At 45.0% G+C, this 26,060-nt stretch overlaps 1 protein-coding gene across 3 annotated transcripts in view; it reads left to right on the forward strand.

The window, feature by feature from the left end:
- Positions 1 to 26,060, forward strand: part of MATN2 (matrilin 2) — a 153,666-nt gene that overhangs the window by 29,143 nt on the left and 98,463 nt on the right. For all 3 annotated transcript variants that reach the window (XM_007532273.3, XM_007532281.3, XM_016192260.2), the window contains exon 2: positions 12,426 to 12,995. In XM_007532273.3, coding sequence (XP_007532335.2) covers positions 12,426 to 12,995 — 570 coding nt within the window. The remainder of the gene's footprint in view (positions 1 to 12,425; positions 12,996 to 26,060) is intronic.

The raw sequence follows: 26,060 nt of genomic DNA on the forward strand, positions 1-26,060 counted from the left end.
GCCCAACTTTTTTTTTTTTTTTTTTTAAACAACTCACTGCTCAGCTCAGCTCAGCTCAGCTTCTGGTAGTGCTGGGTATTGAATCCGGAAACTGAACCTTATGCAGGAAAACCTTTTGTGTAACCACTATGCTATCTCTCCAGCTCTACATTCATTTTTAAATATTATTTTTATTACTGAGTTGACAATGGATCATCATAAAATTGTAAGACTATAATTCCACATCATACCCACCACCAAAGTTCTGTGCCTCTCACCCCCCTCCCCCACAGTGCCCAGAGTTCTCACAAAATCTGAGACCGTTTTTACCTTTCTTTTTCTTTCTTTTTTTTTTTTTTTTTTTTCCTCCAGGGTTATTGCTGGGCTCGGTGCCTGCACCATGAATCCACCGCTCCTGGAGGCCATTTTTCCCCCTTTTTGTTGCCCTAGTGGTTGCACCCTCGTTGCGGTTATTATTGCCATTGTTGACGCTGCTTTGTTGTTGGATAGGACAGAGAGAAATGGAGAGAGGAGGGGAAGACAGAGAGAGAGGGGGAGAGAAAGATAGACACCTGCCGACCTGCTTCACCGCCTGTGAAGCGACTCCCCTGCAGGTGGGGAGCCGGGGGCTCGAACCGGGATCCTTACGCCGGTTCCTGCGCTTTGCGCCACGTGCGCTTAACCCACTGCGCCACCGCCCGACCCCCGTACCTTTCTTTTTCTGCAAGTTTGTTTTAGAGATTCATATTCCACATACGAGCACAGTCATCCAGTAGTTGTCTTTTATCTCTTATTTCACTAAGCATAATCACCTCCAGTTCCATCCATTTTGTCCTGAAGGATACCATACCCCCTGCTTTTAAATTGCAGAGTAGTGTTCCACTGACTGAATATATGTGGGGACATTAATTTATACTTAATGCCAAATTGGGACTTGGATGAAAGGGAAAGCAGGCGAGTCAAGCCTAGAGAGACTGATTTGGGTTTAGCCCAGAGATGGAGAAGGGTGAAACCTGGGTTGAGTCAGGATCCTTTAGAATGTGCCTGGAAGGAGGATGGGCACATTCCAAACCCTTGGTGGCTCCTATTGGCTCCTGTCATCCCTTCCCTGACCATTAAGATCCAGCCGTCCCTCACGCCTGCACCCTTGCACATGCGCACTTTGCTCTGCTCCAGATCTTGGTTCATGCTGACCTTTAGCTGAAAATGCCCACTCCAGTACTTTGGTCAGAGGCTACTCATCCCGTAATATTATAAAGACATACAATGTCATCCCTTCTCCAGGAGTCTCCCCAGTCACTACGTTGGGATTCGTGCTGTCCTCCGGGCTCTAGCTGATACATGTAGAGCTATGCAAACCCTGTGTATCTGTATTCTCTGTCAGTTTTAAACTCCCCTGAGCTGAGACTGGTTCTGATATTCACATCCCAAGCATCTGTTGTAAAGAAGAGAGAGTCTACCACGTTTGCAAAACTCTGTAAAATCAAGTTGATGAATAAAGCATCTCCAAGGACAAACTCTGCCTTTCCTTTATTGGTGCTGGGTTCTGCAATCTTCCACCCTTGTGTGTCTGTGTGCCTGCCTCGCCCCCCTCCCCGACCCCCTCCCAGGGGAAGAATTGCAGCCGCCTGTGTGAAGTGTGATGTTCCAGGGCTTCCTCCTCCTGGCTTCCAGCTCTATTCCTGCCCTGGTACTGCTATTCACAGGTCTCTCTGTTGTGCCCCTCCTTTCCACTTGCTGAGCTCTCAGAAAGCAGAGGCAACTGCTCAGTTTATTCAGCTAAAATGCTCTGGTGGATTAAATACCAGTTTGCTTTTTTAAAACACGCCTAAATAGGGCCAGGCGGCAGTGCACCGGATGAAACGCATATAGTGTAAAGCAAGGATTGACGCAAGGATCCCTCTTCCAGCCCGGCTCCCCACCTGGAGGGGGTCCCTTCACAAGCTGTGAAGCAGGTCTGCAGGTGTTTATCTTTCTCTTCCCCTCCTCTCCCAATTTATCTCTTTCCTACCCAGCAGCAACAATGGGGGGGGGAGAGATGTCTGCCAGGAGCAGTGGATAAGTAGTGTGGGTACAGCTCCAGCTCCAAAGATAACCCTGGAAGCAACAAAAACAAAACAAAACAAAGAAGACAAAAAAAAAAAAAAAACAAGACCCACACCTAAGTGTTTTTTTTTTCTTTTCCCACTTTGCTGAGAGGAAAAAGCCACCTACCTATTGCCTAGAACATACTGTACTATCATATGCTAGGAGATGAGAGAGAGAGAGAGAAAGAGAGAGAGAGAGGGAGAGAGAGAGAGTGTGTGTGTAAAGTACAATTTAAATATATGGTTAGTTTCTTAATTTGAAAAGGAAGATGATGAGAGGGGTTTTGATAGAGAATTCTGTATGTATTTTGTTAATATTTTGTCCTTGCTGAAGCTTCACAGCTCTGACTCAACTTTTTTTCAGATAGGACGATAGTGACAGAGAGACAGAGGAGAGAGAGAGAGCGATATCCCAGGATGAAAGCTTCCTCCAAGGTGATGGGGGCTGTACTCAAACCTGGGCCACTCACATGGCAAAGCAACACACTAATCAAGTGAGTTATTTCACCAGCTGTATTTTTGAACAGTTTAAAACCATTGAAACCTATTTCAGGACCTTTTAATTTTCCTCTCAATCAATGAAGAGAAAGTCCATTAGTAAGAAAAGCCCCGAGGGATGAAGTGAGGAGCTTTTTTTTTTTTTCCTTTTGTGAAATGTTAGCAAACTGCTTTACCTTGCAAGGAAATTCACTTTATTGGAAACCGTTTTCTCAAGGCTAAACTGGGGCAGCTCTCTCTTTGGCTCCCTCTCAAAGAAAATTGTCCAGCGAGGGTTCTGGAAACCAGAACCTAGACGATGTCTCTTTTCCTTTGAGCTCATGTAATAGTTAGGAGACTGGTGTGATGTGGCATATTTTTTTTCTTTCCCTTAATGTTTTTTTATTATTAGTAGTATTCCTTTTCCATCTTGCTGGCTCACTGGTGAACATACCCTGAGGGCTTTAGAGAGGTGTGCTCCTAAAAGAATTTATGAGGCAGTCTGCAGGAACAACTGATATTTGAGCTGGTGTCAGTTCAGGATTGCTCAGGGCACAACAAGCACTACTGCTACCCAGAGATGCAGGCTGGTCCATAAGACTCTTCTTCAGGGAGTCAGGTGATAGTGCAGTGGGTTAAACCCAGGTGGCGCAAAGCGCAAGGACTGGCATAGAATCCCTGTTTGAGCTCCCTGGGTCCCCACCTGCAGGGGGGTCGCTTCACAAGCAGTGAAGCAGGTCTGCAGGTGTCTGTCTTTCTCTCTCCCTCTCTGTCTTTCCCTCCTCTCTCCATTTCTCTCTGTCTTGTCCAACAACGACAACAACAATAGTAACTACAACAATAAAACAACAAGGGCAACAAAAGGGAATAAATAAATATTTAAAAAATTAAGAATCTTCTTCAAAGACAAACACAGAGGGGGAAAATTCATCATAGGATAGGCAAATGTATTTTGCATAAGAACTCCCCAGTGTGTGTCCTTATTGCCTGAGAGAATCTTCCCAGCATTCCATCTCCATCTGCTTCACACTCTCTGCTTGGGACTGGCTGGTTAAAACATATGCAGTGCAAACCTCACAGGACTGAACTGCTAACTTTTTCCTTGGGGACTCTGACTCTGCTTGTAGTTGTCAGATAAAAGCTAATAGAATGAAGATTGGCCCTCACACCATAGATGCCCAAGGGTTTGAACACAGCTCACTGGGGATGAGTGAGTCTATGACATAAAAATACCCAGAAACTATAGGGAATAGGGAAGTAACTTGACAGTAGAGTACATGCCTTGCTTGTGTGAGGCTCTGGGTTTGATTCCCTGCACCACTTGAGAGCAACAAAGACAAAAAAACAAGTTGATCCCCATGCATAGGAGACTGGTACTTTGGTCGTTCTCATAAAATAAAATAAAATAAATAAAATAAAATAAAATAAAATAAGGCTAGGGAGGTGTCTTAGCGATAGAGAGCATGCATGAGGCCCTGGGTTTGTTCCCCAGTGTCACATAAGTAATGCAGATGCAGAGTAGAGAGAGGAAGACTGGCTCAGTGTATGAATGTGAGTGTGAGTGTGTGTGTGTGTGTGTGTGTGTGTGTGTGTGTGTGAGAGAGAGAGAGAGATAGCTCTCAACTGGTAGAGTGCAGGACTTCTATGCCCAGGTAAAGCAAGCACACTATCCAAGTGAGTGATTTTGTCAGCCCAAGATTCAGTGTTTTAAATAAGCAGTTTAAGCATTTTTGCTCCCTGCTTCCCTGTCCCACTCCAGATTGCATATGCATGTCAAAGGGCCAAAGCCAAGCCCCTCACAGAGCACCTGCACTGCCTCGCTCTTTGCAAGGTGCTAAGGATTCACAGAAGATACTGCATGCAGCTGGGTAGCTCTATGCATGAAATACTGGTAGGAAAATGCTCACCTAGAGGCCAATGTGGGGGGCCAGGTGGCTCCAAGGAAGGCCATTTAGATCAGTAGAAGGGGCCCCATCAAGGAGAGATTTTTCAGAAGCAGGTGATCTTAGGGCTGAATCACAAACGGTGGAAGAAGCCGCATGGACCCCTAGCAGCACGTGTGTCAGGGGCCACAGAGCTTTTGCAGTTGCTGTGCTATGTAGTAGAAGTCAAGGGATGGCGGGCAGGACTGGAAGTCATAGAGGCCATTAGTTCTTTCTCCCATAAGTGTCATCTACCTTGTTGTCAGTGTCCCTTAAGATACTAAGCTTCTGAAGAAATTCCGTGGTGAAATACATCCCAAGATTCCTTTATACAGTGAAGAGCGGCCTGATTCAGCTGTTTTTGACTCTGGTCAATGAAGTTCACTCAAACATTCCTTTAAAGGAAAGTTCAGGTAGGAAGAGGAGACAAGTACAGTCCATTTGTTGGGGGAGTCTCTTTACTCCCCCAAACCAGGAAGACCCCAGATGAGAACATTTTGACAGGAAGGCTGTGGTGAGAAAGAGCTCATGAAGGGCTCAGGAAAGGGCTGGCTGGCAAAGTTGTTTCATTCCTCAGCTCCCTTGGGGCAGTCAGCTCGGGAGGCTGTAGTGACAAGGGTCCTGTGGCTAAACTTTGGTGTTGAGGCTGGGATTGGTTAAGGAGGCCTCACAGGTGGCAGGCTGGGTGCCTGGGGACAAGTTCAAGAATCGGGGTTTATGGTCTTGGCTAGAGATTTTACTTTGTGATTCACAATCCTTTAGATGTCTCCTTTCCTATAGCTGTTCCACTTGGCTTTTTGAGCCTTATGTGCAGATTGACGTTTATTTTACTTTACTTTATTTTACCTCCAGGGTTATCACTGGGGCTCGGTGCTTGTATTAGGAATCCACTGCTTCCGATGGCCGTTTCCCCTGTTTTATTGGGTAGAACAGAGAGAAATTGAGAGAGGAGGGGAGATAGAGAGGGAGGGGGGCTAGGTGGTGGGGAACCTGGTTAAGTGTACATATACCAAGTGCAAGGACCCGGGTTTGAGCTGCTGCTCCCCACCTGCGGCAGGGAGGCTTCACAAGCAGTGAAGCAGGTCTGCAGGTGTCTGTCTTTTTCTCCCTCTCTCTGTCTCCCCACCCTCTCTCAATCCTATCTAGTGTAAAGTAGAAAAGAGAGAGAGAGAGAGAGGGAGAAAGGGAGAAAGATATACACCTGTAGACCTGCTTCGCCACTTCTGAAGTGTCTCCCCTGCAGGTGGGAGCTGGAGACCTGAACTCGGATCCTTTCCGTGGGTCCTTGTGCTTAGTTCTATGTGTACTTAACCTGGTGCACAATCACCTGGTTGCTGGAATTTATACCAACTAGACATTTATACCAACTAGATTTCACCTTATTAGTTTCACTCATTATTCCAGGCTTCAGAAAGCCATTCTGAGGGGCTGGGCAGTGGCACATCTGGTTGGTGCACATGTGCAAGAACTTGAGTTCAAGTCCCCAGACCCCACCTTCAGGAGGGAAGCTTCATGAGCAATGAAGTAGTGCTGCAAGTCTCTCTCTCTCTCCTTTCCCACCCAATTTCTTTTTTCCAGTAAGTAATAAATTAATAAAATATATTTTAAAAAGAAGAAATCCTTTCTGGTCTTTACTGTTTCAGTTTATTAGTGGTCCCTTCTAGTGTTGAATGAAGTGGTGTGGAGAGAATTTGGAAAAATGTTTGCAAAATGTGGCCTAGTAGGGAATGAATTGCTAGGTCCTGTTAAGAAGTGTGATCTAGGGGAGTCGGGCTGTAGCGCAGCGGCTTAAGCACAGGTGGCACAAAGCACAAGGACCGGCATAAGGATCCCGGTTCGAACCCTGGCTCCCCACCTGCAGGGGAGTCGCTTCACAGGTGGTGAAGCAGGTCTGCAGGTGTCTATCTTTCTCTCCTCCTCTCTGTCTTCCCCTCCTCTCTCCATTTCTCTCTGTCCTATCCAACAACGACAACAACAATAATAACTACAACAATAAAACAACAAGGGCAACAAAAGGGAATAAATAAATACATATTTAAAAAAAAAAGAATTGTGATCTGTGGCTGCAAAGCCAAGAACTGGGGGGAGGCATATGAGAGGATAGTGGGGACCCAGTGCAAAGTGGTGAAGGAGGACTTAAGTTGGCATTGGGAGTGAGCCCTAGAGATCTGTGTTGGGGACTTAAGAAATTGGACTCACATGACAACAACTGTAAGTATTACTTCCTTAAAAAAATAGCAAAGGAAGAGTATTTCAGAGATCTTAAACACTACAGAGATTTGGGAAACCTTACAAAATACAAAATAAAAATAATTTCTAATCTGTTAAAAAAGAGGGGAGAGCAGGTCTAGGGTATCTCACTAACAAGATTTAGTCAAGCTTCCAGTGCGTTCTCTAGTGGTCACTTCAGAAGCTGTGCATAGAACACGGCCGGCTCACAGAAAGGCATTGCCCTCTACTGCCGTGTCTGGTGTGAGGTCATGCAGCAGCTGTGACTCATCAATATGGGACCTAGAGAGGGAAGGGTGCACTGTAGTCTTGTCAGTTCTGGCCAAGCACAGCAGTACCCTAGTCAAATGCCCTACATCTGGGGGCAAAAATCAAAGAGAGTCAAAACTGCCTTTGAAATACCCATGAAATCCTATAAAAGTTGGTCACAGCCTTGAGGTACGTGGAGATGGACTCACAAGGGTTGTCTCAGCTTCTGGGGCATGAGCTCATGATATGAGGTTGGTTGGGGCCAAGTGCTCTTGTCATGTCTTTTCTCTTGGCCTGCCTGCCTTCCTTCCCTCCCTCCCTCCCTCCCTCCCTCCCTCCCTCCTTCCTTCCTTCCTTCCTTCCTTCCTTCCTTCCTTCCTTCCTTCCTTCCTTCCTTCTTCTTGCCTCCAGGGTTATTGCTGGGGCTCAGTGCCTACACTATGAATTCACTGCTCCTGGAGGCCATTTTTTCCCACTTTTGTTGCCTTTATTGCCCTTGTTGTTGTTATTGCCATTCCTGTTGGATAGGACAGAGAGAAATCAAGGGAGGAGGAGAAGACAGAGAGGGGGGACCTGCAGACCTGCTTCATCGCTTGCGAAGCCACCCCCCTGCAGGTGGGGAGCCGGGGGCTCGAACCATGGTCCTTGCGCTTTGCACTATGTGTGCTGAACCCGGTGCGTTGCCACGTGGCCCCCTCTTTCTTCCTTCCTTCCTTTTTTTCTTTTCATATTAACTAAATAGTGATTTATATGACTATATTTATGTACACTCCAATAGGAGTGTACATAAACACCATTCCCACCATCAAAAGACTATGTCCCATTCTCCCCCCACAGCCCTGCGAAACCTAACATTCTTTCCTTCCTTCCTTCCTTCCTTCCTTCCTTCCTTCCTTCCTTCCTTCCTTTCTTTTTTATAAAAGTTCATGATCTTTTTTTTAATTTTTAAAAAATATTTGTTTATTCTCTTTTGTTGCCCTTTGTTGTTTTATTGTTGTAGTTATTATTATTGTTGTTATTGATGCCATTGTTGCTAGGACAGAGAGAAATGGAGAGAAGAGGGGAAGACAGGGAGGGGGAGAGAAAGATAGACACCTGCAGACCTGCTTCACCGCCTGTGATGAGACCCCCTCCCTGCAGGTGGGGAGCTGGGGGCTCAAACCGGGATCCTTATGCAGGCCCTTGCGCATTGCGCCACCTGTGCTTCACCTGCATACTGTACTTTCTTAGAGTGAGAGACCCACCTTTACAGTTTGAGAGATTACTTCGCACCATCTTTCCACTTCCTTTGCTCTAACCACTTTCCCACTTCAGCCTTACTTGCACAGATGGTTTTACTTGGGAGTTTATTTGTGCGTTCTTATTTGCCTGCTCTTCACATTTCTCACTGGAAAGTCATGCTAGCAGTAATAGTCAGTACGATGAGCAGGTTTACCTTTCTATTCAGTTTATTAAAAAGTGGATAAGATTGAATATTGGCATTTGGGGTGCTTCTTCTTCCCTTAAATTCCTTAGTTCTATGAGGCTGCAATGAATGAGGTAACATGGAGGGTTAGGGTGGGGGTCAAGTCGCTGTCTGGCAGGTCGGCCTGGACAGGATGACTTCACAGGCCTTTCCTAGCTCTCATTTTGATGACTAGCTCCAGTGTTTTGTTTTGGACCTTTTCCCTCTTTCCTGCAGCCGTGGTGACTGGAATTTAGGGCAAACATTTTGGATCTCTTTTCTCATGTCTGTGAAATCCAGATTTCCTCTTTCTTTCTTTCTTTCTTTCTTTCTTTCTTTCTTTCTTTCTTTCTTTCTTTCAATTTTAGATAGAATCACAAAGGCAGAGAGAGTGAAAAAGACCACAGCAGTGATACTTCCTTCAGTTGGTGGTGGGTGGTGGGGTGGGTGGGCTCAAACCTGGCTCATGCACATCGTAAACCAGCGCAATATCCAAGTGAGATATTTCCCCAGCCTGTGAAATTCAGGTTTATCTGCAGTCTGGGAAGGAGTGAGGGTAGCAATCCCCACCCCCTGGCTGGAGTCCGTAGCTGCAAAGCTCTGAGAAACTCTCTCATTTCTTTACTAATGAGAGTCAGAGGACCAGAGAAGAACCCAACTCCTATTCTCTGAGATGGGTGTGTGTGTGGGGGGGGGCGGGGGACAGACAATTTTCAGATCATTCAATATTATCTGCTTCCAGAGTGTGGGAGGAGTGAGTCTTATCTATAGATTTAAGTCTCCTAGCATTTTCTTGTTTGAGTACGTAAGGAATAAGTTTGGTGGAAAGGGAGAGACTTAACAACAACAACAATAAGAATAAAATAGAAAGATTGGTCACCAGGAGCAGTGGCTTTGTAGTGCAACCAAGCCCCAGAGATAACCCTGGAGGAAAAAAAAAAGTCTTGGATAGACCTTAGAAGACCCAGAGATAATTTCAACATAGAGGTGGATAAAGCACTTGACTCTCAAGCATGAGCTCCTGAGTTGGAACCCCAGCATCGTATATGCCAGAGTGATGTGCTGGTTCTTTTACTCTTATTAATAAATCGATCTAAATTGTGTGTGTGTGTGTGTGTGTGTGTGTGTGTGTGTGTGTGTGTGTGTGTATGTATATAACCTGACATTTGTAGGGTATGTGAAAATCTTTTTTCCAGAGCTCACTTACTCTTTCTTTTTCTTTCCAATCCTTTTAATTTATTTTTTTTTTTGGGGGGATGACCTTGTATATGCACTATTTTACCACTCTGGATACTTTATTTATTTATTATTAGTTATTTAATAGTGATTTACAAAATTGTAAGATACTATGGGTACAGTTCCATACAGTTCCCACCACTAGAGTTCTGTGTCCCATCCCCTCCATTGGAAACTGCAGTAGTTCTCCCAAGGTCACCCGTATGGGCTGACTCTAACTATCTGTCTGTGTCTATGTATTTTCCCCCATTTTTTTCAATGGTCTTGCCTTCACTTCCTTTCCAGTTTACCCCTATACCCATTACTACCTTCATGTGTCTTTCTTTTTCACCTCTTCTCTCTTAGATAAGCAAAACAGTGCCTGGCTTCCTCTGCTGTTATCCAGATTCGCTTCTCTTTCATTGATGCTATGAAAATAAGATTCCTGGTGACCAGTGCTTTGGGTCCTGGTGGAATGGAATGCGGGTAGAGAGCCCTCTGGTTTACTTCCCCTATTGTTTATTTACCCCTTTGGGAGTATGGACCAAAATTCTTTTTGGGGTGCAGGAGGTGGAAATTCTGGCTTCTGTAATTGTTTCTCCATTGGAGGTTAATTGCACAAGGTGACGAGGACCAAGACTGTTGATCTATGAGGAGCCGGAAACCCAGGAGGAACATAGTTGGGCAATAAGCAGAATAAAAGGTGGCACAGGGAGAGAAATGAATTTCAGGAAATGTGACACTTAAGAACAATTTCCAGCAAAGCCTACCAAAAGATAGTTGGTGGGAACTTAAAAGCAAAGGTGAAAGGGGGATTGGATCGGGCAGTGGCACACTCGGTTAAGAGCACATAGCACCATGTGCAAGGACTCGGGTTCTAGCCCCCATTCTCCACCTTTGTGAGTGGTGAAGCAGGTCTGCAGGTATATATTCTTCTCTCTCCCTCTCTGTCTCCTCTCCTTTCTCAATTCCTCAATTCCTCTCTGTCCTGTCAAATAAAAATAGAAAGAAAAAAAAGGAAAAATGGTAGCTGGGAGCGGTAGATTCGTAGTGAAGACCCCAAGCCCCAGTGATAACCCTGGTGGAGGAAAAAAAGAAAGAAAAAACAGCGCAGGGGAGATAGCATAATGCTTATACAAAACAAACAAACAAACAAAAACAAAACACATTTCCATGCCTTAGGCTCCAAGGTCCCAGGTTCAATCCCTGTCACCATCATAAGCCACAGCTGTGCAACACTCTAGGGACAGGCAGGGGACAGGAACTATGAAAATGTGAATAATGCAAGTGACATAAAAAGTAACTATTTGGGAGTTGGGCGGTAATGCAGTAGGTTAAGCACAGGTGGCGCAAAACCCGGCGTAAGGATCCCGGTTCGAACCCCCGGTTCCCCACCTGCAAGGGGGTCAATTTACAGTCGGTGAAGCAGGTCTGCTGGTGACTTTCTCTCCCCCTCTCTGTCTTCCCCTCTTCTCTCCATTTCTCTCTGTCCTATCCAACGATGACAATGACATCAATAACTACAACAATAAAACTAGGGCAACAAAAGGGAATAAATAAATATTAAACAATTTTTAAAAAGTAACTATTTCTAGGGCAGCACATGAGTGAATAAACAAGAGAATCAGAGTGTGATTTCTGGGCTTTTAAAAAATTATTTATTTTTTTGTCTCCAGGCTTATCGCTGGGGCTCCGTGCCTGCGCTACAAATCCACTGCTCCTGGAGGCTATTTTCTCTCCTTTTGTTGCCCTTGTTGTTTATCATTGTTGTTGTTGTTGGATAATACAGAGAGAAATGGAGAAAGGAGGAAGAGACAGAGGGGGAGAGAAAGATAGACACCTGCAGACCTGCTTCACCGCCTGTGAAGCGACTCCCCTGCAGGTGGGGAGCCGGGGGCTCGAACTGGGATCCTTATGCCCGTCCTTGTGCTTTACACCACCTGGGCTTAACCCGCTGAACTACCGCCCAACTCCCCTGTCCAAGGTTTTAATCGGTGAGGAACTGAAAGAAACAAGGTTTGAGAAACATAACATGGCAATCTAGGTAGTGGCACACCTGGTAGAACACAAACATTACCATTCAGGGCCCCATCTATGGGGAAAGCGTCACAAGAGTGAAGCAGTCCTGCAGATATCTCTCCTTTTCTTTGTCTCACCACCCCCTCAGTTTCTATTTCTATTTTTCAATTTCTCTTTTTAAAATATTTTTATTTATTTATCATTGGATAGAGACGGAGAGAAGTTGAGAGGAGAAGAGGAGATAGAGAGAGGGAAAGAGACAGAGAGACAGACACCTGCAGCCTTGCTTCACCACTCATGGTGCTTTTCCCCTGCAGGTGGGGATCAGGGGCTTGAACCTGGATCCTTGCACACTGTAAAGTGTGTGCTTAACCAGGTGCACCACTGCTTGGCCCCTCAATTTCTACCTTTCTATCAAAAATGAAAAAAAATATATATAAGAGACAAAATAGCCACTGGGAGCAGTGGATTTGTTGTGTAAGCATCCAAGCTTCATCTATAACCCTGGCAACAATAAGAAAAAAAATGTAATATTTTGAACTGGGGGAAAAAGCAGGTAGGGTCTGAATGCAAGAGGTCCCAGGTTCAACCCTCTACACCACCAAGTACCCAGAACTGAGCAGTGCTTTGGTCAAACGAAACATATGTTTTAACATAATTCAGGTGACCCGCCCTCTTTAGCAAACAGAATGATGATTGGAGATCAGAAGGGTGACCCTTAGGGATTTTCCCAGGCAGGATCAGGCAGGCTGCTATGAATTCCCAACACTCTTCTAATGAATTTAACCTCTACTCTTTCCCCAGAGAGCTCCTGTGAGAATAAGCGTGCAGACTTGGTCTTCATCATTGACAGCTCCCGGAGTGTCAACACCCAGGATTATGCAAAGGTCAAGGAATTCATTGTGGACATCTTGCAGTTTCTGGACATTGGCCCAGAGGTCACCCGAGTGGGTCTGTTGCAGTATGGCAGCACGGTCAAGAATGAGTTCTCCCTCAAGACCTTCAAGAGGAAGTCTGAGGTGGAGCGTGCTGTCAAGAGGATGAGGCATCTATCCACAGGCACCATGACAGGGTTGGCCATCCAGTACGCCCTGAATATTGCCTTCTCAGAAGCAGAGGGTGCCCGGCCACTGAGGGACAATGTACCCCGGGTCATCATGATCGTGACAGATGGGAGGCCGCAAGACTCAGTGGCCGAGGTGGCTGCCAAGGCCCGGGACACAGGCATCCTTATCTTTGCTATCGGCGTGGGCCAGGTGGACTTCAATACGCTGAAGGCCATTGGGAGTGAACCCCACGAGGATCATGTTTTCTTGGTGGCCAACTTCAGCCAGATCGAGTCACTGACCTCTGTGTTTCAAAACAAGTTGTGCAGTAAGTCCTGCTCTTCAGAATGGGCTGAAGGGGGTGGAGAATGTTGAGGACTTATCTAGGTATTCATTTTCCCATGTGTATTCTCTCTCTCTTTTTAAAAACAATTAAAACATATTTTACTTATGGGAATCTGGCGGTGGCACAGTGGGTTAAGTGCACATAATACGAAGCACAAGGACCCATGCAAGGATTCCGGTTTGAGCTCCCTGTTCCCCACCTGCAGGGGCATCACTTCACAAGCGGTGAAGCAGGTCTGCAGGTGTCTTTCTCTCCTCCTATCTTCCCCTCCCCTCTCAATTCTCTCAGTCCGATACAATAAAACAGAGACAAATACAGGGAACATTCAAGGAGGTAGATTTAAAGCATATAATCATTCAGTTAAGTGAGTACAAGGGTGGCAGTGTCATGGAGGAAGAATTCAGGGCGTGATAGAGCATAGCACCCAAGGGCCTAACCTACACCAGGGTGCTCAGGGAGACTTACCCAGGGAAGGGCCGTGGAAGCTCTACTTACTGCATGAACAAGAGAAGACAGGCGAAGTCCTGCTTCAGTATGTTTCCTGGACACTGGCCAAGGTGGTATTTATGAATTGGAGTAGGGAGGGAAATGGCAGGACACTAATGAAAACATGATTTGTTGTTGTTGTTGTTGTTGAATGCTCAGAGGCCGAGAGGCATTTATGCTCCATGATGCTGTTATAAGGGTTGTTTCATTAAGAGACAAAGAGGTGGGGTCTGGTAGTTGTGCACCCAGTTGAATGCTCATATTACCATGTTCAAGGACCTAGCTTAAGCCCCGGTGGTCCCCACCTCCAGGGGGGAAGCTTCAGGGGAAGAGAAGCAGGTGTGAAGGTCTCTCTCTCTCTCATTTCTCTTTCCCTCTCAATTTATCTCTGTCCTATCAAGTAAAAAGAAAAGAAAAGGGGAAAATGGCCACCAGGAACAGAGGATTCATAGTTCTGGCTTCAAGCCTCTGTGATAACCTTAGTGGCCAAGGGGGTAGGGGTCAGAGTACAGGGAAGGACCATGTGGTACCTTCCCACCTGTGAAGATAGGGTTTAGAAGTTTCATTTGTTCTGTCAACATTTGTTTTATTATTTTTAAAATTTGTTACTTAATGAGGGAGTGAGAGGAAGAGAAAGAGAACTATATCACACTGGCACTTTTAATGCTGGGGATCAAACCCTGGACCTTATGTTTGAGAGTCCAGTGCTTTATCCATTGTACTCTCCCCAAGTTGTTCTGTAAACATTTCTTGAGTTATACTTAGTAATAATAATAGCTAATCTGATGTTAGGCTCGGTATATTTCATACATTCCTTCCTTTAATACTTGTAACAACCCTATGAGGCAGGTGTATTTATTATCCCGCATTTGCGTAGAAGTAGAAATGGACACTTAGAATCATCCAGCATGAGATTCCCATTTTAGTCTCTGACTCCAGAACTCTTATGTTCTAAACTGACGGGAAGGAAAGCTCTCTTCACTCCTTCTGCAAGGGGGTGCCCCAGGTTCTTGGATACACCTTTTCTCTATCTAAATAAAAATAAAAGTCGTCAGTTGGGGAAAGGTGGAATCATGAAATTCTAAGGCCTTGGTGCTGAAAAATAAATAAATAAACAAATAAATAACATGCCAAAAGCATGTTCTTCTTCCTCTCTAGGGCTCTCACATTCTGAGAACTGGCCCTCAGGGCACACAGAGGGGCAAGTTTCAGCTGAAGATACATTTGCTTTTTAGCTCATTCTCCACTTATGTACCAGGAAAATATCTGTTCTCTTTCTCTTTTAAATGCCAAGTCAACAGAGTGAACCCAGGTACTTGCCATACACAGTAACTACCAATAGCCTCCCTGACACAAACTTTATTCTTTTCTTTTAAAGCTTTTTAAAAAATATTTTTTATTTATTCCCTTTTGTTGCCCTTCTTGTTTTTATTGTTGTAGTTATTATTGTCGTTGTTGTTGGATAGGACAGAGAGAAATGGAGAGAGGAAGGGAAGACAGAGACGGGGAGAGAAAGATAGACACTTGCAGACGGGCTTCACCGCTTGTGAAGCGACTCCCCTGCAGGTGGGGAGCCGGGGGCTTGAACCTGGATCCTTACGCCGGTCCTTGCGCTTTGTGCCACCTGTGCTTAACCCGCTGCACTGCTGCCTGGCTCCCTCTTTTTTTTTTATGTTTATTTATTTATTTTCCCTTTTGTTGCCCTTTTTTATTGTTGTTGTAGTTGTTGTTATTGTCATCGTTGGATAGGACAGAGAGAAATGGAGACAGGAGGGGAAAACAGAGAGGGGGAGAGAAAGATAGACACCTGTAGACCTGCTTCACCACCTGTGAAGTTACTCCCCTGCAGGTGGGGAGCGGGGTGGGGATGGGGGTGGGGCTCAAACTTCGATCCTGACGCATGTCTTTGTGCTTTGCGCCATGTGCGCTTAACCCACTGCGCTACCTCCCCACAAACTTTATTCTATATTTTGAGGAAAGAGATAGCACCAAAGTAACTTTTCACTGTCAGTGGAATTAAGTTGGTGCTGTCCATGGTGCTCAGGTGTGGTATTCTGGGGGACTGAACCTAGGGCCTGTGGCATGGTAAGGCATGTGCTCTACCTATTGAGCCACTTTGTAGACCTAATATCTGTCATTTAAAAATAGATACTTCTGGAAGCCAGGTGGTGGGGCACACATGTAGGTGGTGGGGCACACATGTTCCTATGCACAGGGGCCTAGGTTTAAGCACCTGTCTTGTGTTGCAAGTGGGGAAGCAGGGCTGCAAGTCCCTGTCTGTCTATCTATCTATCTACCCTTTCCATTTCAGTTTCCCTCTGTCTCTATCCAATAAATAAAAAATATTTTTAAGCGAATAAAAATAGACATTTCCTTTTGTTTTCCTATCAGAGGAGGCTGACATATGGGAGGGGAGAGCATCGGGGATCAGTGAGACAAAATTGAATACTGTTTGCCAAGCCAAGAGGCATATTTTCAGCTTCTGAAAACCAGAGGGAGTCTGGTTGGCACCTAGGACCCCTGTCCTCCTTCAGAGAAGCAGGAGGGGGACCCCAGTTATAGCCACAATGAGAGCTCTGGTTGGAATCTGGCAAGAAAGGGATTTAATACCTGGTGGAGAGTAAAATTAGACACTGAGACAGGAAAAAAAGATGTTCATTGAAGGTTTTATGGCTTGCAGTGACTTCTGCAGAATTCATATTCCTCCTTTCCTGGAAAAATTGAAAAAGAAACTGGTTCCATAACAGCTTTTTTCTTTTTCAGATTTTTATTTTATTTATTTATTTATTTTTTATGAGGAAGAGAGTTTAAAAATAAGAGAGCAAGAGAGACTGAATCACTGCTTAGCTCTGGTGTCTGGTGGTGTCAGGAATTGAACTGTCAGTGCCTAGGGCCTCAAGCATGCAAGTCCAACTACTGAGCTATCTCCTAGGTCTCCATAATAGTTTTTTTTTTACTTAGTTGATTATTTTGCCATCAGGGTTATTGTTGGCTTAGCGCCTACATGACGTCACTGGCAATCTTCTTTTTTTTAATGGCCATCAGGGTTATTTCTGGGGCTCAATGCCAGCACTACGAATCCACTGTTTCTGGTGGCCATTTTACGTTTTTTTAAAAAAAGTCTTTATTTTATTATTTGTTAGGACAGAGAGAAATTGAGAGGGAAGGAGTAAATAGGGGGAGAGAAAGATAGACACCTGCAGACTTGCTTCACCTCTCGTGTGTGTCCCTCCCCCTGTACTGCAGGTGGGGAGTGGGGGCTTGAACCCTGTTCTCACATATGGTAACATGTATGCTCAACTAGGCACGCCACGGCCTGGCTCCCTGGCAATCATTTTTTTTTCTTTCCTTTAAAGAGAGAGAGAGAGAGAGGAGAAGGGACAGAGAATTCTTCTTCTAGCGTTTGCCCTTCTTCCGTAGCCAGTCAACAGCATCAGGTTGAGCCTGATGTAAAGTTTCGAGACCTCCTTTGAATCTGGAGAGGTGGCAGTCGTTGACTATGTGGGTCATAGTCTGTCTGGAGCCGCAGGGGCAGTTCGGGTCGTCTCTGGCTCCCCAGCGATGGAACATAGCGGCGCACCGGCCATGGCCTGTTCGATAGCGATTGAGGAGGGCCCAATCATAACGTGCTAGGTCAAAGCCGGGTTGATGCTTGCGGGGGTCTGTGATGAGGTGTTTGTTCTTTACCTCAGCTGACTGCCAGCTCTGTTTCCAAGAGACTGGAACAGAGAAGTTCAGTGTAGGCGTAGGGGACCAGATTGGGTGACGAGACGTCAAGCGTTGGACAGGGTGGGCGAAGATATCCGCGTATATTGGCAGGTCCGGTCGAGCGTAGACGTGGGAAATGAACTTAGATGATGCCGCATCCTGACGAATATCTGGCGGGGCGATGTTGCTAAGAACTGGCAGCCATGGAACCGGGGTGGAATGGATGGTTCCAGAAATGATCCTCATGGAGGAATATAATTTGGAATCGACCAAGTGGACATGGGGGCTACGGAACCATACTGGGGCACAGTATTCTGCAGTGGAATAGCATAATGCCAGAGAGGATGATCGTAGTGTGGAAGCGCTCGCGCCCCATGAGGAGCTGGCCAGTCTTGCAATGATATTATTCCTCGCGCCCACCTTTGCTGCAGTTTTTATGAGATGTTCGTGAAATGACAGGGTGCGATCGAGAGTAACGCCAAGATAGACTGGCTGGGCTTCATGCCGGATTCTCGTATCGCCAAGCTGCACATTAAGGAGAATAAAAAGGAGACACTATAGCACTGACGCTCTTTTCCTGAAGCTCCCCCCCCCCCCCGCCCCGTGGCACATGCTCCCGTGTGGTAGCCAGAGGATTGAACTCTGTTCCTCTAGCAATAGTAACATGTGTGCTTTACCAGGTAAGCCACCTTCTGGCATCAAATGACAACGTTTTAAAACTATTTTTATAAGAAAAGGGGTGGGTTAGGGAGAGAGAGAAAGAGAGAGAGAGAGATGCTAGACCTCACAGCTCACAGTATGACTGTGTTAGTGATGTTTGGAGCCTCAGGCATTAAAGTCTGGTGCTGTACCTCCTTGATTTCTCCCAAGCCCCTCATAACAGTTTTGACATTTATTTACTTGTCTTGGAAGATGCTCATGAGACATTCTTCTTCTTGGGGAGGGATAAAAAACAAGAAACTCTTCTTCTTCTTCTCCTCCTCCTTCTCCTCCTCCTCCTTCTTTTTCACCTTCTCTCCCTCATCTTTCTCCTTCTCTTTCTCCTTGCATTTTGGATTTATCAGCTCATTACAGTAATAGAATAAGACTGAGGGTGGGGACAGGTCTGTTTGAGAATCTCTGTCTGCTGGATGGCCAGTTAGCAAAGTTATATGGCAGGTGGGATTCCCCCCACAGCCCCCTCCTGCCCCAATCATCTTTACGATAATCTAGAAGTTCTAAGTAAACAGCTGATCCTATTCATTTTGGACTGAACCCCCTTTCCACCATTCAGAAGATACAGACTCCTCACTCCTCACCGTCCCCTCTGCTGAACATACTCGGCAACTGTCTTGAAAAGTTGAGGCCCCATGGTCCTTTTATCAACTATGCTGTAAAGACTACAGTAACTAACATTTATCAAGCACCTTCCCTCTTCATGTAAGATGCCCAACCAGGAAAAGCTGGCAAGGAAGCACACTAATAACTTCTTTCCTATTTATTTATTTATTTATTCCCTTCTATTGCTCCTGTTGTTTTATTGTTGTAGTTATTGTCGTCATTGTTGGATAGGACAGAGAGAAATGGAGAGAGGAGGAGAAGACAGAGAGGGGGAGAGAAAGACAGACACCTGCAGACCTGCTTCATATTGATGTCGTCATTGTTGGATAGGACAGAGAGAAATGGAGAGAGGAGGAGAAGACAGAGAGGGGGAGAGAAAGACAGACACCTGCAGACCTGCTTCACCGCCTGTGAAGCGACTCCCCCGCACGTGGGGAGCCAGGACTCCAACCGGAATCCTCACCCTGGTCCTTGCACTTTGCACCACATGTGCTTAACCCGTTGTGCTAGCTACCGCCCGACTCCCTGTTTTTTTTTTTCTGTTTGTTTGTTTTATTTTTAACTTTTTTGACAGTTCTGTTTTCTTTAGCTATTTATTTTCCATACGCAAGTGAAACCATCCAGTAATTGTCATTTATTTCATCTATTTAATTTAGTATACTAATCTTGAGTTCTATTTGATTTATCCCAAAGGCATAACTTCATCTTTTTATTTGTTTTATATATTTTTTCCATCAGTGTTATCACTGGGGCTTAGTGCCTGCATGATGATTTCATCATTCCCAGCAGCCTTTTATTTTTTTTTAATTTTTAAAAAATCTTTATTCATTTGCTGGATGGAGACAGTCAGAAATTGAGAGGGAAGGGGATGGTAGAGAGAAAGAGAGACAGAGAGACACCTGCAGCACTGTTTCGCCACTTGTGAAGCTTTTCCCCTGCAGGTGGGGGCCAGGGGCTCGAACCTGGGTCCTTGCGCACATGTGCACTCAACCAGGTGCGCCACAACCTGGCCCCTTCCCAGCAGCCTTTTTTCTTCTCATCTTTTCTTCCAATAGAGGGTAATAGAGAAAGAGATGGAGAGAGGGAGAGACATCTGTACTACTGCAGTATTACTTGTGAGCCTCCCTCCCCCTACAGGTGGGGACCAGAGGCTTGAACCTGGATCCTCACACATGGTAATGTGCTGTACCAGGTGCACAGTCAGCCCCCATCTTTTATTTTTTAGTGGAAAATTAATATTCAGGATGGGTGGTGGCACACCTGGTTGAGTGCACACATTGCTATGAGCAAGGGCTCAGGTTCAAGCCCTTACTCTCCATTGTCGGGGGGATACTTCACAAGTGGTGAAGCCTGTCTGCAGGTGTCTATCTTTTTCTCTCCCTCTCTATCTCTCCTCCCCTCTCAGTCCCCTCTGTCCTATCAAATAAAATATAAAGGGAAAATAAAAGAAAGAAAAGTGATGTTCCACTGAATGTACATCCCTTCGCTTCTTTATTCCTCATCTGTCAATAGACATTTGGATTGATCCCATGTTTTGGTGTTGTGAATAGTGCTGCTATAAGCATAGGGGTGCATGTGTCTTTTATTGCCTTAAGTGTGGTATTTAGGGTTATAAAGTATTTCCATTAATTTTTTTTTGATAGAAGCAGAATGAGTGAAAGAGACCATAGCATTAAAGCTTCCTTCGTTGTGATGGGGGCTGGACTTGAACCTGGGTCATGCGTACATATGACAAAACAGCATATGTACAAGTGAGCTATTTTGCTTACCCTCCTTTTTTTCTTTTTAAAGAATCGCCCCTATGTTTTCCATAGGGGCTGCATCAGTTTGCATTCCCACCACCAGTGCACCAAAGTTCCTTGTCCACTATATCCTTGTGAGATTTTGCTGTTTCTAATGTTTTGATGTGGGCTATTGTCACTGGTGTGAGGTACTATCACATTGTGTGAGCCATTTTCTGATGGGGCAGCCTTCACGGTCAAGCCAGTTAGATAAATTAGCTTTGTGACTGACGTTCACTTGAAATGGGTGAAACTTGGAAGGAAAGCTCTGTAGACTGGAGAAGAGCAACATCATGCCTCAGTCACTCGGCCTGCCAGTGGCCCCCATGCTGAGCAAGTTCTAGACTTGTGGGATGGTGCTCCCATCACAGAGAAATAGGATGCTTGTAATAGACTTCAACAGCTTTGGGAAGGCCTGGGAGAATCTCAGATCAGAGAATGTTTAGATCTGCCAATGAACTCTGCATGAGAGTAGGCTATGGACTGGCGTCGCATACCTGGCAACCTGTCCCATGTGCAGTTTGTTGGGTGTGGCTTTCATTGAACACCTCAAGGACCAACACACCAGGCAGACCATTCAGGTTGGGTCAGCACCCAAGTGTTCAGACAGCGTTGATGAGTACCATCTAGGTGACAGATGACATCTTGTAGGTTTCAGAAAGCTCACTTTTGAGCTACACTTATAATAGTGATAAATCTGGTGGCAAGGTAGGGTTTGTTTTACACTTAGAACTCCCTTATGAGACAGACAGTTGTCGTCATCATCATCATCATCATCATCCCCATGTTACATAAGCAGCAACTGAGACTGAGAAAGGCTAAGCCAGTTTCAAGTAGGAGAGTTAGAGATGTACTTCAGGTTCACTGACTTTCAGGACTTTTCTGTTCTAGACCTGTGGGATGGTGCTCCCATCACAGAGAAATAGGATGCTTGTAATAGACTTCAACAGCTTTGGGAAGGCCTGGGAGAATCTCAGATCAGAGAATGTTTAGATCTGCCAATGAACTCTGCATGAGAGTAAGCTATGGACTGGCGTCGCATACCTGGCAACCTGTCCCATGTGCAGTTTGTTGGGTGTGGCTTTCATTGAACACCTCAAGGACCAACACACCAGGCAGACCATTCAGGTTGGGTCAGCACCCAAGTGTTCAGACAGCGTTGATGAGTACCATCTAGGTGACAGAAGACATCTTGTAGGTTTCAGAAAGCTCACTTTTGAGCTACACTTATAATAGTGATAAATCTGGTGGCAAGGTAGGGTTTGTTTTACACTTAGAACTCCCGTATGAGACAGACAGTTGTCGTCATCATCATCATCATCATCATCCCCATGTTACATAAGCAGCAACTGAGTCTGAGAAAGGCTAAGCCAGTTTCAAGTAGGAGAGTTAGAGATGTACTTCAGGTTCACTGACTTTCAGGACTTTTCTGTTCTAGACCTGTGGGATGGTGCTCCCATCACAGAGAAATAGGATGCTTGTAATAGACTTCAACAGCTTTGGGAAGGCCTGGGAGAATCTCAGATCAGAGAATGTTTAGATCTGCCAATGAACTCTAAATAGCTTCAAAGAGGCAATAATAAAAATAATAATAATAATAATAATAATAATAATCACTAACATTTTCTGATTATAGTATGGGCACATGATGTTCTGAGCTATTTGTCTGTGTTAACTCATTTTATTTACTCAGCAAACCTGTGAAGTAGATGTTCCTATAATTTCCATTGTACAGCTGAGTAATTGAGATCAAGAGAAGTTAAATAACTCATCCAAGATTGCAGAGGAGCTAGATTAATTGGATAGTGTGCTGCTTTGCCACATGCAGGAACCAGGTTCAAGCCTAGCCCCCACTGCTTTGAAAGCAGATTTTGTTCAGTGCACTGATCTCTTTCCCTCTCTTTTCAGTGCTGTGATAGATCTTCTCCTTCTCCTCCTTCTCCTTCTCCTTCTCCTTCTCCTTCTCCTTCTCCTTCTCCTTCTCCTCCTTTTTCTTCTTCTTCTTCTTCTTCTTCTTCTTCTTCTTCTTCTTCTTCTTCTTCTTCTTCTTCTTCTTCCTCCTCCTCCTCCTCCTCCTCCTCCTCCTCCTCCTCCTCCTCCTCTTCTTCTTCTTCTTCTTCTTCTTCTTCTTCTTCTCTTTCTTCTTCTCCTCCTCTTCCTCCTCCTTCTTCTTCTTCTTTCTCTTTCTGTCACTTTTAATCTTGCCTTCTGAAAAATCAGCCCAGAGCAGTAAAGTCCCAGAGATGATAATAAGCAAACAACTTGTCCAAGATCACACAGCTCTGAGTCCTAGAGCTGAGATATGAATGTAGCCGTTGTGACTAAGAACACTCTTAGCCACTAGATATTACACAGACTTGAAAAATGAATACAGGTTTACTTGATAGAGCCTTGTAGGAAGGTTAGTTGTGAGTAATCTGGGGAAATTTTCAGTACTTTTGTTGTTCGTTAAAACAACAACAGTGACAACACATGAATCCAGATTCTCTTCATTTGTCCTCGAAGATATGACCCACAGTTTGAAAAATGCTGATGAAGGCTGGGCAGGAACATGGGGGCCATGGTGCACTCAGGACAGGATTCCAAGGGGAGAAACATGAAGGGCATGTGATTCTGGCAGAGGCTGGGTCTTTGGATCTGTGAATATGGCCGGTGTGATCAAAAGACAGAAATCTTTACCCTTAGGTAGAGATTAGGGCCTTGAGACAGACTGCCTTTGAGTGGCATAGTGGTGGCTTTCTGCCCGTGACCAGTAATTTCTCACACCAGCCACAGCAAGGAATAACTCATGAGGTTGAATCCAGAGGAGCTTGGAGGCCAGGTGTCCTGTGAACTGAGGCCTTGTCTGCAAGATGGCCCAAACGCAGATGTTCCTGGATCTCATCTTGGCCACCCATAGAGAGAGGACACTAAATAGCTGAATTCAGGGCCTGGAAAAAGCGATGTCTATCCTGGGTGCATGTCTTCTGGTGACTCATTGTAACCTGAGGCAGGGCTGCTTTCACTGAACCTTTTGGTATTTGCTTTGTCAGCCTAACCTGCTATTTGGAGCCTGGAGACTGGCTGTTGCAAGTCTAATAGCTGTACCCCACCCAGAGTAGGTACACAAATCAAGGTCTTAATTGTATCTTTCAGACACACCGGTTATCAGTTAGGCAAAATGTTTTTTCTTAGTTAAAACATCCAGGACTTCTAATGACTTTTGCTGCTGATTAGTGACTCCTTGCTCTGAACATAAAACTTTGACCCAGTTTCAATCCAGAAGACTTGAGAAGTGAAGAGCCCAGCCAGGCCTGTGAAGGAGGTATCATCTTCTCTCTCCTACCACAGCGACCAGCCCCACAGGAGAGCAAGTCTGGAGGGCCCAGGTCCTCCAAGAGTCACCTATTATGTATCTATAGGATTGTTTTTTCTCTTGTAAAAAATTTTTTTTGTCATTTTATTCAGGAGAGTTAGTGGTTTATACTATGATTGTTGACACATGGGTATAATGTCTCATCTCCTCTTGATAGGTGGCTGCTAGAATTTTTTAAAAAAGATTTACTATTTGTGAAAGAGAAGAAGAGAGAGAACCAAGGGATCACTCTGGCCCTGTAATGCTGGGATTGGACTCAGGACCTTGAGAGTCCAGTGCTTTATCCACTGCACCACCTTCTGAATCACACTTGTTCGTAGAATTTTACAGATGGAAAAATTTTATTCTGTCTTCCTGGAAGTGTTTAGGATTCAGCAAGGGTCCAAAGTAACAGAAGCTGAACTAACTCTTGGAAGGGGAGGCTGTGCTTTATAACATGTGGAAAATGAGAAGAAGAATGATTAAGTGATGTCCCTGCTTTCTCCCTCCCCCCCTTCCCCACTTCTCAGGCCTATGCGCAGAGAGAACCTGTCAGTCCCCAGGCGTATGTGGCCCCAGCATGAGGTCCCCACCCCAACACTTTGTTTTCTTGGTTCCAGTTCCTAAATGCCAGGACAGGTCTCCGTGAAACTCTGGGTCAACCCGGGGCAGTCAGGAGCGGGGCTGCCTTAGTCCAACACAGCAGCTCCCGTAAGCTGTCATGCATTTGGAATGAGAAGGAAGAATAATTTCCAGAGAAAGGATTGCTACACTGATAAAATAGGGTTCTTAGGCACCATCCATGCCCTTATTCTAAAGACCTACCCAGCCTCTCTGGATTTACCTCACTTGTTCATGAGACAGGGAAGTTAGAACACAGTGCTCGTTCCATGACCCCTCGTTACAGTCTCCTGGTTCTAATTTCTTTTATGAACCATGGCCAAAATTAGGCCCTCATGACAAACTGTTGCTCCAGACCCCTGTGTCATCAGTCTTTTACTCTCACCCTTCTCTCACCTCTATTATTTGACAGATGAAGCATGTGGAGCTCAGCGAAATCAAGTGATTCAGTTAAGGCCATGCTAAGTGGTGAAGCTGAGCCTTCAGGCCAGCCATTTCCAGAAGCCGGCTCTACATCTCTCTGTGTTGGCTGCTGCTCAAATATTCCTCTCACTCACACCTCCCTTCAGTCTTCTTATCATGTCTGCCAGGTGATGAAAACACAGGCAGCAGGCTCACTGCATGGACCACACACACCAGTGGGGTAATTGCTGTGTTGTTGGTTCCCTTCAGCGTGGAGGAAAGTTGTGTCTCAACTCTGCGTTGCTCAGGGATGCCCTCATGTCTATGGGTAATTGATTCCAGCAGTCCTGGAAGGGAAGAGAGCCTTCCACAAAGCAAAGCAAGTGCAAGATTGAAAATTTGATAATGATTCCCCTCACCCCTCATGCCACTGGTGGGGTGGGGCTTAATGTTTGGTAATCCCAAGTACTGAAGTTTTGAGGGAGTAGGAACGAATGAGTTATGTCAGGCACTGCTGCTGTGAACCACCTTGCAGGGCAGTGAGGACCCAGCTCCAGAGAAATAGCTGCTCCAAGATATGTTTTTGGGGATGTTTATCATGGCACTGCAGAAGCAAAAAATTACAAACCACTCATATGTGAGTTCAGGGAAAAATGGCTAAATAAAATGAGGACTAGTCATATGACTACTGGATACAGTGGACAAAATGAATAAATTCTAGCTTGTGAAAGTGCAAGGGCCTGAACCTGGGACTCTAAAGCCTCAAGCATGACTTCCTTTTTGAATAACTATTAGTGCAATCTCCCCTTACCTTATTCTTGACTACCACTCATGCTATATACCATCAGTACAGTAACTGAGTTTTCCTATGTCCTGGATTAATGAGAGTGTTCTTAGCTTTGGAAGCCTCTTTTATTTTAGCTTTATATAAAATATATTTCTACATCTAGACATCTTTTGTGTTTATGAGAACACTTGCATAACTTGTACTCTGTTTATACTGATGCTTGTTAATTTTAAATATATTCAAGTTGCATTCTGTTGAGTGAAGTCATAAACAAGATATTAAAAAAAGTAAGAAGAAGAATTTTTATGAGTTCCAGAAAGACTTATGTAAGAATCAGCGTATATGAAATCAAGGCTCAGGATCTAAATGCAGAGATTATGGAAAGGTGGAATATCCGGATGCATTTTTCACCCCGCATTCTTTTGTATATGAAAAAGTTGACATTGCTCTCTGGATTCAGGATCCTGAGAAACTGTTGACTTTTTCCTACATTCTCTTGTAACTAATAACTTTTCCTCCAACCCCACTGTTATCTGCTGAAAACCCACACACTACTCAGAATCTCTTCTGGTGTCGACAATCTTTTTGAGCCCACTAATTGGATCTTA

This window comes from Erinaceus europaeus, chromosome 8 (genome assembly GCF_950295315.1).
Source record: "Erinaceus europaeus chromosome 8, mEriEur2.1, whole genome shotgun sequence".
Lineage (NCBI taxonomy): Eukaryota > Metazoa > Chordata > Mammalia > Eulipotyphla > Erinaceidae > Erinaceus > Erinaceus europaeus.